This window comes from Martes martes (genome assembly GCF_963455335.1).
Source record: "Martes martes genome assembly, chromosome: 1".
Classification (NCBI taxonomy): domain Eukaryota; kingdom Metazoa; phylum Chordata; class Mammalia; order Carnivora; family Mustelidae; genus Martes; species Martes martes.
The window spans coordinates 212,491,661-212,505,442 of NC_137888.1; the positions used below are offsets into that span (position 1 = coordinate 212,491,661).

General features: G+C 40.2%; 1 protein-coding gene across 1 annotated transcript in view; it reads right to left on the bottom strand.

Moving 5' to 3' along the window:
• LOC308354301 (putative adhesion G protein-coupled receptor E4P) overlaps positions 1-4,876 on the bottom strand; it is a gene marked incomplete at both ends in the record, with an annotated part of 51,339 nt that extends 46,463 nt beyond the window's left edge. Inside the window, one exon of the mRNA XM_080821629.1 lies at positions 4,865-4,876. Coding sequence (XP_080677755.1) covers positions 4,865-4,876 — 12 coding nt within the window. The remainder of the gene's footprint in view (positions 1-4,864) is intronic.
• Between the last annotated feature and the right edge of the window lie 8,906 nt (positions 4,877-13,782).

Below are 13,782 nucleotides of genomic sequence, written 5' to 3' on the forward strand. Positions count from 1 at the left end.
CTTGCCATCAGGGAAATACAAATAAAACCACAATGAGGTACCACCTCATACCAGTCAGAATGGCTAAAATTAACAAGTTAGGAAACAACAAATGTTGGCGATGATGTGGAGAAAAGGGAAACCTCTTACACTGTTAGTGGGAATGCAAGCTGGTACAGCCACTCTGGGAAACAATATGGAGGTTCCTCAAGAAGTTAAAAATAGAGCTACTTTATGACCCATCAATTGCACTTCTGGGTATTTACCCCAAAGTTACAAATGTAGGGATCTGAAGGGGCACCTGCACCCTATTGTTCATAGTAGCAATGTCCACAATAGCCAAACTGTGGAAAGAGCCCAGATGTGCATTGATAGATGAATGGATAAAGAAGATGTAGTGAGATATATGTATACACACATATACACACACACACACACACACACACACATACACACTAGAATGTTACAGCTTGAAGGAAAAGCAAGACAGGAAGCAATGACAGTGAATTATATTTGACCCAGTTTATAACCAACATTATCTTTGCCTACTCACAACTCCCTGAGATTACCTCAGGTGCCTTGTCTCCTGATAGTGCAGATTGACTTGACCTCCCCCAGATGAGGTTCCCCTGGTGTGGTGGGCATCATAGCAGCTCCAGCCCCAGATCTGATCTCATCATACACATGGAGGCTCTGGGATCTCCCACCTGGACTCAGATGAACTGATCTGCTGTGGGATATAGGATCTGGTTTCCCCAGACAGTCAGATCAACCCAGAAGTCAGGAAAAGTCTGGTGAGGCAAAGCTTGGCCAAGGAGAGAGACAAGATGAGAAGGAGCTGGCCTCTCTCTCTTTCTCCCTTTATCCTCCTGCCAAGAGTCTGTCCTGTCCCAAGAAACAGTTATAAGTGGCCTTTCTGGAAAGTCTTGCATGGCCACACCACCATCCGCATTGTCTTACATGGCAGCACCCAGCAAAGGGATGCACCATCTTTAATTTGCTTTCCTTTCTTCCCTGTTTCATGTCCTCTTCCTTCCTCACCCTTGCTGGCTTAAGATTGCACACACAACCCCTTAAAATCTGGATACATGTTGTGCCTCAGGTTCTGTTTTCTAGGAAAATCTGGACTAAAGTACACAGTTAATACAGGAAACAGGAGAGAACTTAAAATCCTTGGAAAGGATCTCCAAGAAGATTCAAGAATTCATTTGTTTGATAATAAAAGAATAGGCTTTCTTCAAGTTATTCTACAATTTAAACTTATATGGAACTATATGTTGATTATACCTCTCTATGACTGGAGGTAAATTTTTTTTTAGTATTAAAACAACAACAAAAAAACCAGCCTTTCTCTTCCTAGTTCTCATTTTACATTTTAATTAAGGCAAATGATTTGGCTTTTAATTATTATCAAATATTTCATATTTTAATATTATAACTATATTAATTATTATATAGAAAATGCATGAAGATATTATTACTATATTATATTATTATGTATATTACATATATTTTTCATTGTTATTAGGATTTCATGTCATGGGTAACAATATATTATAGGAACAGTCTGTTATCATGGAATATTTCAATCTTTTGTCTGAGACACAAAAAGAGGTAATAACACTGAAGTTGACTAATACTTATGTAAGTGATGACTTTGTGTGTTGATTTGAAAAGATGAGTAGGAATCATACCAAATAAATAATATTGTGTAGCTACAGAGAGGTTTAATCTTAGATATTTTCATATTTTGTTTTTAAAATTTTGCTTATGTATATTGTGTGTTGATACATGTGCTATATCTAACAACTGTCTTTGCCTTTAACAAAGCTCTTCATCTCAACAAGTATCTTGTAACAACTAAAAGAAAGAAGAAGCTGTTATGGAAATGGCACGATAAAAGAACAATAACCAAAAAAGTTTCTGAGAAATTAAAGCTGTGGTTTCTGAAATTTTAATGACAATGTTCAGTAACAGAATGAATATGCAAAAGGCCAAATTATTAGTCAGGAAAAGAAAGTTGAGGAACTCTTCTAGGATTTAGAGGGAAAAGTAAAGAGGAAGGAGATATCCAAGAAGGCCAGTACCCACCCAAAAGGAATTTTGTCAAGATGACAAGAAGAAATGCAATCCAATCAACTATTTCCCTACAGTGAAAAGGAACAACTTTTAGATCAACAGAAGCTAGAATATGCTGAGCCTGGTGGTGAGTATTAAGGAGGGCACGGATTGCATGGAGCACTGGGTGTGGCGCATAAACAATGAATCTTGGAACACTGAAAAAAAAAAAAAGAATACTGAAAAAGATAACCCCAAGAAGAGATTTTGTAAGGGAGAAGAGAATAAAATCTCTATATTGATATTAGGTATATGTATATGTATCTATGTAAGAAAAAATATATAAAAATATACTAAAAATAAAATGAGATGTCCTACCTCTAAGGAAAAAGAGGAAATCTTACAGGCTACCAGAAAGAGGGAAAAAACAGTTATTATAAAGAAAACAAGATTCAAATTGAGAATGTTAGATATTAAAAATAAGGAAGAGGTATCTATGAATTCCTGAGAGAAAATGATTGTAAATCAAGAGTTTTACTTCCATCTCATTCTGGATTCCAAAATGTAAAGAGCTGGAGTTTTAAAAAATGTCACAACAACTGAGAGTCAGGTCCAAGAAGTCCATTGTCCAAAACAGGAACCACCAGCCACCTGAGGCTATGGCTAGTCTGAACTGAAATGTACTGTAAGCATAAAATGCATTCTGGAAACCAAAGACAATATGAAAAAAATACATAAATGGTCTCATTAGTGCTTTTTATATTTATTACAGCTTGAAATGGTACTTTTGATATGCTGAGTTAAAGTATATTACTAGAAGATATGGTCCATATATACAATGGAATATTATGCCTCCATCAGAAAGGATGAATACTCAACTTCTCTGTCAACATGGATGGGACTGGAGGAGATTATGCTGAGTGAAATAAGTCAAGTAGAGAAAGTCAATTATCATATGGTTTCACTTGCTTCTGGAGCAAAGGGAATAACTTCAGGGACACTAGGGGAAGGAAAGGAAAAATAAATTGGGGAAAATCAGAGGGGGAGATGAACCATGAGAGACTATGGACTCTGAGAAACAAACTGAGGGTTTGGGAAGGGAGGGGAGTGGGGGGATGGGTGAGCCTGGTTGTGGGTATTAGGGAGGGCAAGCATTGCATGGAGCACTGGGTGTGGTGCATAAACAATGAATCTTGGAACACTGAAGAAATAAAATAAAATTTAAAAAATGTGTATTATTAAAATTAATTTCCTGTTTTTACATTTTAAATGTAGCTACCAGAAAATTTAAAAGTACTTGTGTGACTCCCATAAGTGGCTTCTGTTAGATTTCTATTAGAAACTATTCCACTAGAAAATATATTGAGATAAACTCAGCAAAACAAATTATTTTCCTTTTCAAATAAATATGACTATATCCTACTGTAAGTATTGGGGAATTTGGGGGGATAGCAAGTATTCTCATTACTTAGGCCACGGTTGCAAACTGTGGCCCTGGGCTGGCCCACTGCCTGTTTTTGTAAATAAAGTTTTATTGGTACACAGCCACATCCATTCATTTATGTCTGTGGCTACAGTTACATTATAGAGACAGGGCTGAATAGTTGCAATAGAGACCATATGGCTTGCAAAGCCTGAAATATTTACTAGATAGCCCTGTACAGAAAAAGTTTGCTAACTTCCATCTTAAAAGAGACATCCATGGGGTGTCTGGGTGGTTCGGTGGGTTAAAGCCTCTGCTTTCGCTCAGATCACGATCCCAAAGTCCTGCTTCCCTTCCTCTCTCTCTCTCTGCCTGCCTCTCTGCCTACTTGTGATCTCTGTCTGTCAAATAAATAAATAAAATCTTAAAAAAAAAAAAGAGAGACATCCATGTCATGGGGAGTTGGAGTGTGGTTTAAATAAGGAAAATGCCCAGCATGACATTGGATGCATAGGAGGACTTATTTTTTAAACTGGGCATTTCATTAATTTTGGGATTGACTCCTTTAAACAAACACATATTCCTCTGACCTAAGTTCTCTGATCTGCAGAAGGTAGGATGATTACTCCTATTTTACAGGCCATACACTTGAGATGGAGGATTCAAGCAATTTCCCCAAAAGTCGCACAGCTACTTAGAGTTGAGATGGAACACAAGTCGATTTCACCTGGACCTCAAATTCTTACCCATCTCTCACATGAATGATGCTACAGAGTAAAGGGACATGACCCTCAGGCAGGACACTGAAGCCTTTCCCCTCTGAGAATCCTATGGCCAGCTTCCCTTCCAAGATTTGCATACTCTTGCAGTAATGCCACTCTTTCTACAAGCCCAGAATCACCTCTGCAAGTGACGTTCCGATGTGTGAAATTTCTTTCTCCTGTGCTCGAAACATATCCATCTATGCAATAACAGAAGTATTTTTGTTCGTCAAAGACACAGTAAGATTTAGCAGGGCAGGGATGTCTTGTGCATGGATCTGTAGAGAGAAAGAGAGAGAGAAGAAGGCAGCACTGTGCATTCTCTATTTGGTTCAATATTGAATCAATCTAATCCCCACTTGAAGTCCTGTCTCTTAAAATGTCAACAAATGACTTTACTCACTCCTGAGTTAAAAAAAAAAATTCTTTCTTCTAGGACTCTTCCCAAATGCACTTCAAAAGTTTCTTGGGTTTTTAAAAAATTTAATCTTATTTTTTCAGTGTTCCAAGATTCATTGTTTATGCACCACAACCAGTGCTTCATGCAATACGTGCCCTCCTTAATGCCCATCACCAGGATTTAGGTAATAAGCTAGTTAAATCAGTGTAATTCTGTTGTTGATATATTAGACAAACAACTTACCATCTCCGTCATGCGCTACTTCCAATATCATACACAAAGAAAGACAGAACAGCATATGTGCCATTTCCCTGCTCCACACGCATAACCAGACCTAATTATGGGGAAATCTCAGACAAACGCAATTGGTGCACATGCTCTAATCTAACTACCTCGCCTCAACAAAAATGCCAACGTCATGAAAGAAAAAGAAAGGCTGAAAGTAATTGTCCTAGGCTAGAGGAGATGAAAGAAACATAGTAACTAAATATAGTGCCTATGTGATTGAAGAATAAATCCCAAATTTGAAAAAAAAATGTATTACTGGAACAACTGAAAAATTTTTGACAATAGGCTTAAATTATAGAATTGTATCAACGACAAATTTCCTAAATTGACTCTGTGTTATGTAAGAGTATGTCCATATTCTTAGTAGGTAAATGCTAAGGGATTTAGGGGCATGATATCCGCAGTTTATTTTCCAATGGATTAGTGAAAAATAAATACACACAGATATGTATATGAATATTTATAACCATTACATAATCTCAATGTGACACAAAACTAAGTTGAAAATAGTTTCTATATTGTATATAGGTACGTTAACCTTAAAAGTAAAAGAGCCAGTTTTTTATTGGGAAAAATGGGTTTATTTGGGATGGAAGAGAATTGCAAAGTGGGACACACAAGGTAGCCCACAGGGCAGAGGCAAGTCCCCTGCCCACTAAACAAAGGAGACTTCTGTTTTAGAGAGGAAAGAGGAAGTTGGGCTGGGCCATTCTATGCAAAAAGTCCATTGGACTAAACTGGGAGTTTGAAGTATAGTGGCTTCTCATTGGCTGAGCTGTGACTGTCTCCCATTGGCTGAGCTGTGGATGTCTCGCATTGGCTGGGCTGTGGCTGTCTCTCATTGGCTGGGCTGCGACTACCTCTCATTGGTTAGTCTGCTGGGGGGAGGTGAAGGAAGAGAGCAGGTTAGAGGAGACTTTCTTCTTCCTACTGGCTGAGTGGGATGGCATTGGCTCGCAAGGTCCATCTCTTCCTGCTGGGTTTGTAGTTGACCACAAGTGGCAGGGCAGGAGAACCCCTGCTGAACCTCCAGACCCCATGTTAGTGAGGTTTCCTTTTAATTAATTTTCACTGATGGATACATATAATTATTTTTGCTAATAGATATTTGTGTGTTTAGAGAGGTAGCTAGGAAACCAGAAGGAAATGTAGCTGTATGTTGGCAGTTGATGAATCCAGGTGAAAAGTATAGGGTGATCATTTTTATTATCATTACAATAGTTCTATAGATTTAAATGTCCAAAATAAAAAGGCGACTAAAGAAAACTGCCGTGCCATGTTTTATTAGGAGACATTATCCTGTCCGAATTCCACATTCTCCTGTTTTGGCCCCTACCAATAAGTGTTTGCAGCTCAAACTAAGGTGATGACATTAATACGTTGAAATTGTTTGTCCCTTCCCATTAACCTTTGCACTATGGGGGAATGAAGTGCCCTTATTGCTGTACCATTTACATAGCTGGGACCTCAGCTGATTTCTGAAATATCTCCAAGCCTCCTTGTCCTCATCTTTAAAGTGAGAATGGAACAATGTAGCCAAAGATTAGGCTAAGTACCTGCCCCATAACTAATGGGTCAGTTGCATCGGTTTTGTTAATTGGTCTGTGATTATTTGAGAGCATGCCCCTGTTCTTAGAAAATATATACTGAAGTATTAAGGAGTGCAGGATTATGATGTTTGTAGCTTCTTCTCAAGTAGTTTAGAAAAAAAATTATGTGTTTGTGTATTATATATCTATACATATATACAATGCATGTATGATATTATTATACTATATATCATACATGCAGTGTACAAATGTATGTAGGTCCTCTGTTTATGTATTCTTTCAAAACATGTCTCCAAAGACCAGGGAAACGAACTTTCGGGACTTCATCACAATAAAAACTTCTACACAGCAAAAGGAACAGTCAACAAAACTAAGAGGCGACCCACAGAATGGGAGAAGATATTTGCAAATGACATTACAGATAAAGTGCTGGTATCCAAGATCTATAAAGAACTCAAACTCAACACCCAAAAAACAAAGAATCCAGTCAAAAAATGGGCAGAAGACATGAACAGACATTTCTCCAAAGAAGACATACAAATGGCTAATGGACACATGAAAAAATGTTCAACATCACCAGACATCATGGAAATACAAATCAAAACCACAATGAGATACCACCTCACACCAGTCAAAATGGCAAAAATTAACAAAACAAATCTTGCCATTTGCGACGATGTGGATGGAACTAGAGGGTATTATGCTTAGTGAAATAAGTCAATCAGAGAAAGACAATTATCATATGATCTCCCTGATATGAGGAAGTTGAGAGGCAATGTGGCGTTTTTAGGGGGTAGGAAAGGAATAAATGAAACAAGATGGGATTGGGAGGGAGACAAACCATAAGAGACTCTTAATGTCACAAAACAAACTGAGGGTGGCAGGGGGGGTGGGTAGGGAGAGGGTGGTGGGGTTATGGACATTGGGGAGGGTGCGTGATATGGTGAGTGCTATGAAGTGTGTAAACCTGGCAATTCACAAACCTGTACCCCTGGGGCTAATAATACATTATATGTTTATAAAAAAATAAAATATTTTAAAAAATTTAACAAAACAGAAACAACAATTGCTGGAGAAGTTGTGGAGAAAGGGGAAACCTCTTACACTGTTAGTGGGAATGCAAGTTGGTGCAGCCACTCTGGAAAACAGTATGGATGTTCCTCAAGAAGTTAAAAATACAGCTACCCGCAACCCAGCTATTGGCCTACTAGGTATTTACCTCAAAGATACAGATGTAGTGAAGAGAAGGAAGCCCAATGTTCACAGAAGCAATGTCCACAATAGCCAAACTGTGGAAGGAACTGAGGTGTCCTTCAACAGATGAATGGATAAAGATGATGTGGTTCATATATACAAAGAAATATTACTCAGCCATCAGAAAGGATGAATACCTATCATTTGCATCAACATGGATGAAACTGGAGGGGATTATGCTAAATGAAACAAGCCAAGCAGAGAAAGACAATTATCATATGGTTTCACTCATATGTGGAGTATAAGGATAATGCAGAAGACCATAGGGGAAGGGAGGGAAAACTGGGAGGAAATCAAAGAGGGAGACAAACCATGAAAGACTCTGGACTCTGAGAAACAAACTGAGGGTTACAGAAGGGGAGGGATGGGGTAACCAGGTGATGGGTATATGGAGGGCATGTGTTGTGATGAGCACTGGGCGTTATACGCAACTAATGAATCATTAAATACTACATCAAAAACTAATGATATGCTGGTAAACTGAACATTAAAAATTTTTTTAAAAGCCTTTGAAGCATGAAAACTACAAGTCCCTAGACTTCCAAGTATGTTTCTATGACTGAAATGATAACAGAAAAATAGCTTAAGCTTTAAAATTATATTGTAGGAAATTACAGATGCACAAGAATCATTTTCCTCTGTGCTTTGATAATTACAATTTAAATAGAGTACTGACATGCTGTCATCGTAATATTAAAGTGCTAAGATTATCAAATGATCAAAAGGGGTATTCTGGGCTCCTAAGAGATTGTGTAAATGTTATTAAAATGTTTACTGTATTTCAATTACATCATAGGAAGATCATTATTATGTGTATGTTTCTGTTCATATCTAACTGGCAATCTTTTGACACGGATAAAATTATTGCAATTGTATCTATTTAATAATATTGATTTTTAAAAATTAAAAAAAAAGAAAATGTCAGGCAAAATGGAAAACTGCCTTCTCATTCCATCCTTGTATGAATCTGGTCATAGTCTTTCATATGAACACAGTATAGAAATTGTGGAATAATGTCAATGGAACTGCACAAAAGTGTCAGTATTGGCCACTCTGGACCTACAAAATGGCAATCAATGTAGCCTATCCTTTAACCAAGAGTCGCAGAGCCTTTAGAAATGATGGTTGTTTTTGCATTTGTTGTTGAGGCCATGGGGAAAGACCACATCCTGAAGGACTGTGCCCTGATGCACTGGGCATTCCCATCCAAATATACTGATTTAAGGAGGGCATGTATTGCATGGAGCACTGGGTATTAAGCAATGAATCTTGGAACACTGCATCAAAAAGTAATGACGTACTGTATGGTGACGAAGATAACATAATAAAAAATAATAAAAAGAGCTTGCTTTTGGTTTCAAGTACCAACATACCATTGTATGTCCTCGCAACAAAGACCAAGCAGGAAAGCCCTAAGAAAAATAAAAGGAAGGAATTAACATTTCAGGAATCTTCCTTAAATCCTTCTGAATACTCCTGGCCACCCACCTGTTTCTTCCAGGGCTAGTACTTGATTTACAACACAGAACTTATTCTGTGTCTTGACTATAACAAGGGCAGCATGTTAAATAGAGGTAAATTTATCATTACCACCTACCATATACCATATATCATATACCCCACTCATACCAGGCAGAATGTTTTGTTCATTTAAATAGATTCAGTTCCCTCTTTCCTAACAATATGTGGATACATTTCATTAAGGGTTTTAATCAATTTTATAAAGCTGACAAATGCTAGCACACTTAATAAAATGGTCTCTTCTTCAGAAGCTTCTCAACAGTTATATTAGGTTTAAGCTGCTGTGGCTGGAGGCCAATTTAAAAAGACCAACACAGGGGCGCATGAGTGGCTCAGGTCATGGTCTCAGGGTCCTGGGATCAAGCCCTACATCGGGCTCTCTGCTCAGGAGGGAGCCTGCTTCCCCTCTCTCCCTCTCTGCCTGCCTCTCTGCCTACTCGTGATCTCTGTCTGTCAAATAAATAAATAAATAATTAAAAAAAATAAAAAGACCAACACAAAATAAATGTTTACTACTCATAAATACTGGAAAGAAAAGGTGTGGGGAAATATAGACCAGGACGTGAAGAGTGGTCATTTCTAGGTAGTTTTCAATTTTGCTCATGGGCATTTTCTAACTTTTCCTAAAGTAAATATGGGTTACTTACATAGCGACTTATACTCTCCTTTCAGGGAATATAAAATGATGTTGGAGAATAGAAGCTGTGAGAGTATTCACCTTTTGAGAAAAATATCATATGCATCACCACCACCACCAGCCCCATCAATACAGAAATCCTGCCTTTTTGGTGGTGCTCATGAATTTTAACCAGGGTGACTGCCTGATTATTTTGAAGGTGAAGCTCTGCTTTTTTCTTTTTTAAGATATTTTTTATTTATTTGACAGAGAGAGAGAGGAGAGAGGTCACAAGTAGGCAGAGAGGCAGGCAGAGAGAGGGGAAACAGCGGGGAGCCCGATGTGGGGCTCCATCTCAGGACCCTGGGATCATGACCTGAGCCGAAGGCAGAGGCTTTAACCCACTGAGCCACCCAGGTGCCCCGAAGTTCTGCTTTTTAAGCAAAGAGCTTGATTGCCCTAGCAGTGAAAACTCCACCTTATCTTTCTTGTATGAGTCATTCTGGTTGTTCTGATGAAACCGTTAGACCCAGACAGCGTTCCTATTTCCCAGGTCTGCCAACCCAAGTGCCGAGGAAGTTCATCAAAAAGACACGACCGCTAACTGACCTATGAGCTGGACACTCAGAGGCTCTTGGCCCCCTCCCCGTCCTTGGAAAGTGGGTTCTCCTTGCCTTTCCTGCTTTCAGAGGCTGCTCTAAGACATCTCCTTGAGATAGTGATGTGGTGTATGCATGACTGAGCCCAGTTAAGGCCCCTCTCTCTATATGTAGACTTATAAGATTTGGTGGATGGATGTGGGGGTCTATTTGTCTTGCTGTTGCAAGACAAACCCCATATGTAAGTTCCCTTTGCTTATTGAAACTGCCACCTCCCAACCTGGACTGGCCAGTCTCCTCCTTCAGTCTCTCTACCCTGGAGTAATGGGGCCAGTTTCAGAGGACACCCAAGAACCTCCCAAAAGGGAGAGTTGTGAACCAATATTAACTCCACAGTCAGTATAAGGGGAACAGTCCCTTCCCCTACAACCCAGCAGGTGGGGGCCAGCTCAGTGTTCCCGAGAGGCAGCTGGACCCAGGTATCAGTGATAGGTGTGGTTCTTGCATAGCCAGAGTGCTTTACTCCAATGGAACTGAACAGACTGACCAGTCCCTAACACTTTCCTCCCTGCTCACGTTGACCTCAAACTCTGGCTTAGATTTTACCAGGGGGAAGAGGAAAGAGGAGAAAAAATAAGAGAGCATAGGGGGGAAGATGGAACATGTGGACCCATCGGTGAGGGTGAGCTCTGTGGAGGCTGAAGAAGCAACTTGTCCTCTTCTGAATCTTTGACTGTGGGTTCCCAAATTTAACCTCTCTGTTGAAACCTGTCTCACACATGTCCAATTCAGTCACAGTTCTGAAGCTGACCTCATGAAAACAGACAGTAGGATGGTGGTTACCAGGGGCTGGGGGCACAGGGGCGGATCTGGGGGGATGGTTAAGGGCACTAACTTGGAACTAGTAGAGAGGTAAGTCCTAGAGATTGAATGCACAGCATAGTGAGGATAGACAACGGAACCATAGGATAAACCTCAAAGTGGCTGACAGACTAGATATCATTGGTTCCCATGAGAAACAAGAAATGGTGCTTATATGATGATATGAGATGTTAGCAAAAGCTAAGGTGGAGATCACACTGCCATATGTAAATGTACTGAATGAACATGGGGTACACCTCAACCCTACACAATGTTATGTGCCAATTATGTCCTAATAAGGTTTTTTTAAAAGATTTTATTTATTTATTTGAGAGAGAGAGAGAGAGAGGGAATACAAGCAGGGAGAGTAGGAGAGGGAGAAGCCGGCTTCCCACTGAGCAGGGAGCCCAATGTAGGGCTTGATTCCCAGGACCCTGGGATCATGACCCAAGCTAAAGGCCGACGTCTAATGACTGAGCCATCCAGGTGCTCTATCCTTAAAGATTATTTATTTATTTGACAGACAGAGATCACAAGTAGGCAGAGAGGCAGGCAGGCAGAGGGAGAGAGAGGAGGAAGCAGGTTCCCCGCTGAGCAGAGAGCCCAATGCGAGGCTCAATCCCGGAATCCTGGGATCATGACCTGAGCCGAAGGCAGAGGCTTTAACCCACTGAGCTACCCAGGCACCCCCAGCTGCCCTATCCTAATAAGGTTTTTTAAAATTAAATTTAAAAATAGTGTAGTAGTGGTATTTATGTTGAAAGCTACAGCAGAGTGGGTAAACAGGGAAGCAGTATCACCAACAGTGATACCCAGTGTTGAGTAAACATTAACCTCTGATAGGCACCTTCCAGGTACAACCATCTCATGCATCCCCCTTGACACTCTCAAGAAGCAGAACCTCTTCAGAGCCCCATTTTATAGCACAGGAATCTGAGCGTCATAGTGGTTCAGGAACCTGCCCAAGATAACACAACAGGGAAACAACAAAGCCCAACCGCTCACTAGACTACATGGCCACTCGCTGTTTTCATTAAGCACTTTTCACAGCCTTGGTTTGTGAGATCTCCCCCTTTTTATTAACACTATAGTTACTGCACCAACAGTCCCAGGGACCAGAAAGTGTCCTGTTTTGTGCCATAGAGAGAGGAGAGAACATGCGTGGTAAGATTCCCTCACTGCCCAATTGGAACAGATTCTTTCAACAGGACACAGAGAAGTCAATTCTCTTTAAACTCTACTACATGACTCAGGATTCCCTGAAGAGCCTCATGGGCTGGCCCCAAACTCTCCCCAAATTCCATAATCCTCTGTCAATTTCAGATGTTCATATGTACATACTGACAAGTCCAGAGAAGGGAGATACTGCATCCTGGAACTTAAGAAAAAAATCAACAACATCAATGGTCAAAAATTTCATGGAGATTTTGAGTTTGCTGCCAATGTATCTCCCCACCTAGTTCGGTGCATTGTTGTTGTTGTTGTTTTAATTCATGCCATTAAAAATTTTTTTTAAAAAATACTTATGCCTTCCTTTAGGTAGGGTTGCTCAGTCTCGGCACTATGGCATTTTATTTTATTTTTAAAAATATATATTTATTATTTAAGAGAGAGAGAGAGAATGAGAGAGAGAGAGAGAGAGAGAGCAAGAAAGGGGGGAAGGTCAGAGGGAGAAGCAGACTCCCTGCTGAGCAGGGAGCTTGCTGTGGGACTTGATCCTGGAACTCCAGGACCATGACCTGAGCCTAAGGCAGTAACTTCACCAAGTGAGCCACCCATGCGCCCCACTATTGCCATTTTAGCCTGGATAATTCCTCTCACAAAGGCTGGCCCTTGCACTGGAGCATGTGGGGTGGCACCCCTGGCTTCCACCCACTAAATTCCAGGCACACCCTTGCGCCCAGTCACCAACTACAAAAACTGTCTGTAAACATTACTAAGGGTCTCCTCTGGGGACACCAAACTGCCCCTCAGTTGAGAACCACTACTTTCAATGTTTTTCAATGTTTTTATTTCCAAGGACATTGGGCATTATAAGTGAAAACAAATAAAAAGCATTGCGATGTTGGCTATATCTGTGTGAACACACACTTAGAAATCCGGACTTGCCCCTTTCAGGAAATGCCCCTCAGGCCAGCCCTCCACCAGCTCAACTGAATACTGTAGCTGTTCTAGAGCCAAAGAAAATAAGATGTTGAATACTCACCACACAGAAGAAAGTTTGTCTTCTTGGCCATAGCTCCCCCAGCTTCTAACTGATGACTGATAACAGAGAGGGAACAGTAGTCTTATATCCTATTTCTCAAGGAGTCTTGGTGGTTTCAAGAGGACCACAACCTGTTGGTGTAATTTCCATGCATCAAGTCAAAGTCTAATTAAAGGCAGCATCACGAATACAAGCCTCTTAGGCCATTGGTATCCACACTTTGCTCACAGCAGAATTCTCTGGTCACTTAGTCACATGTCAGACCC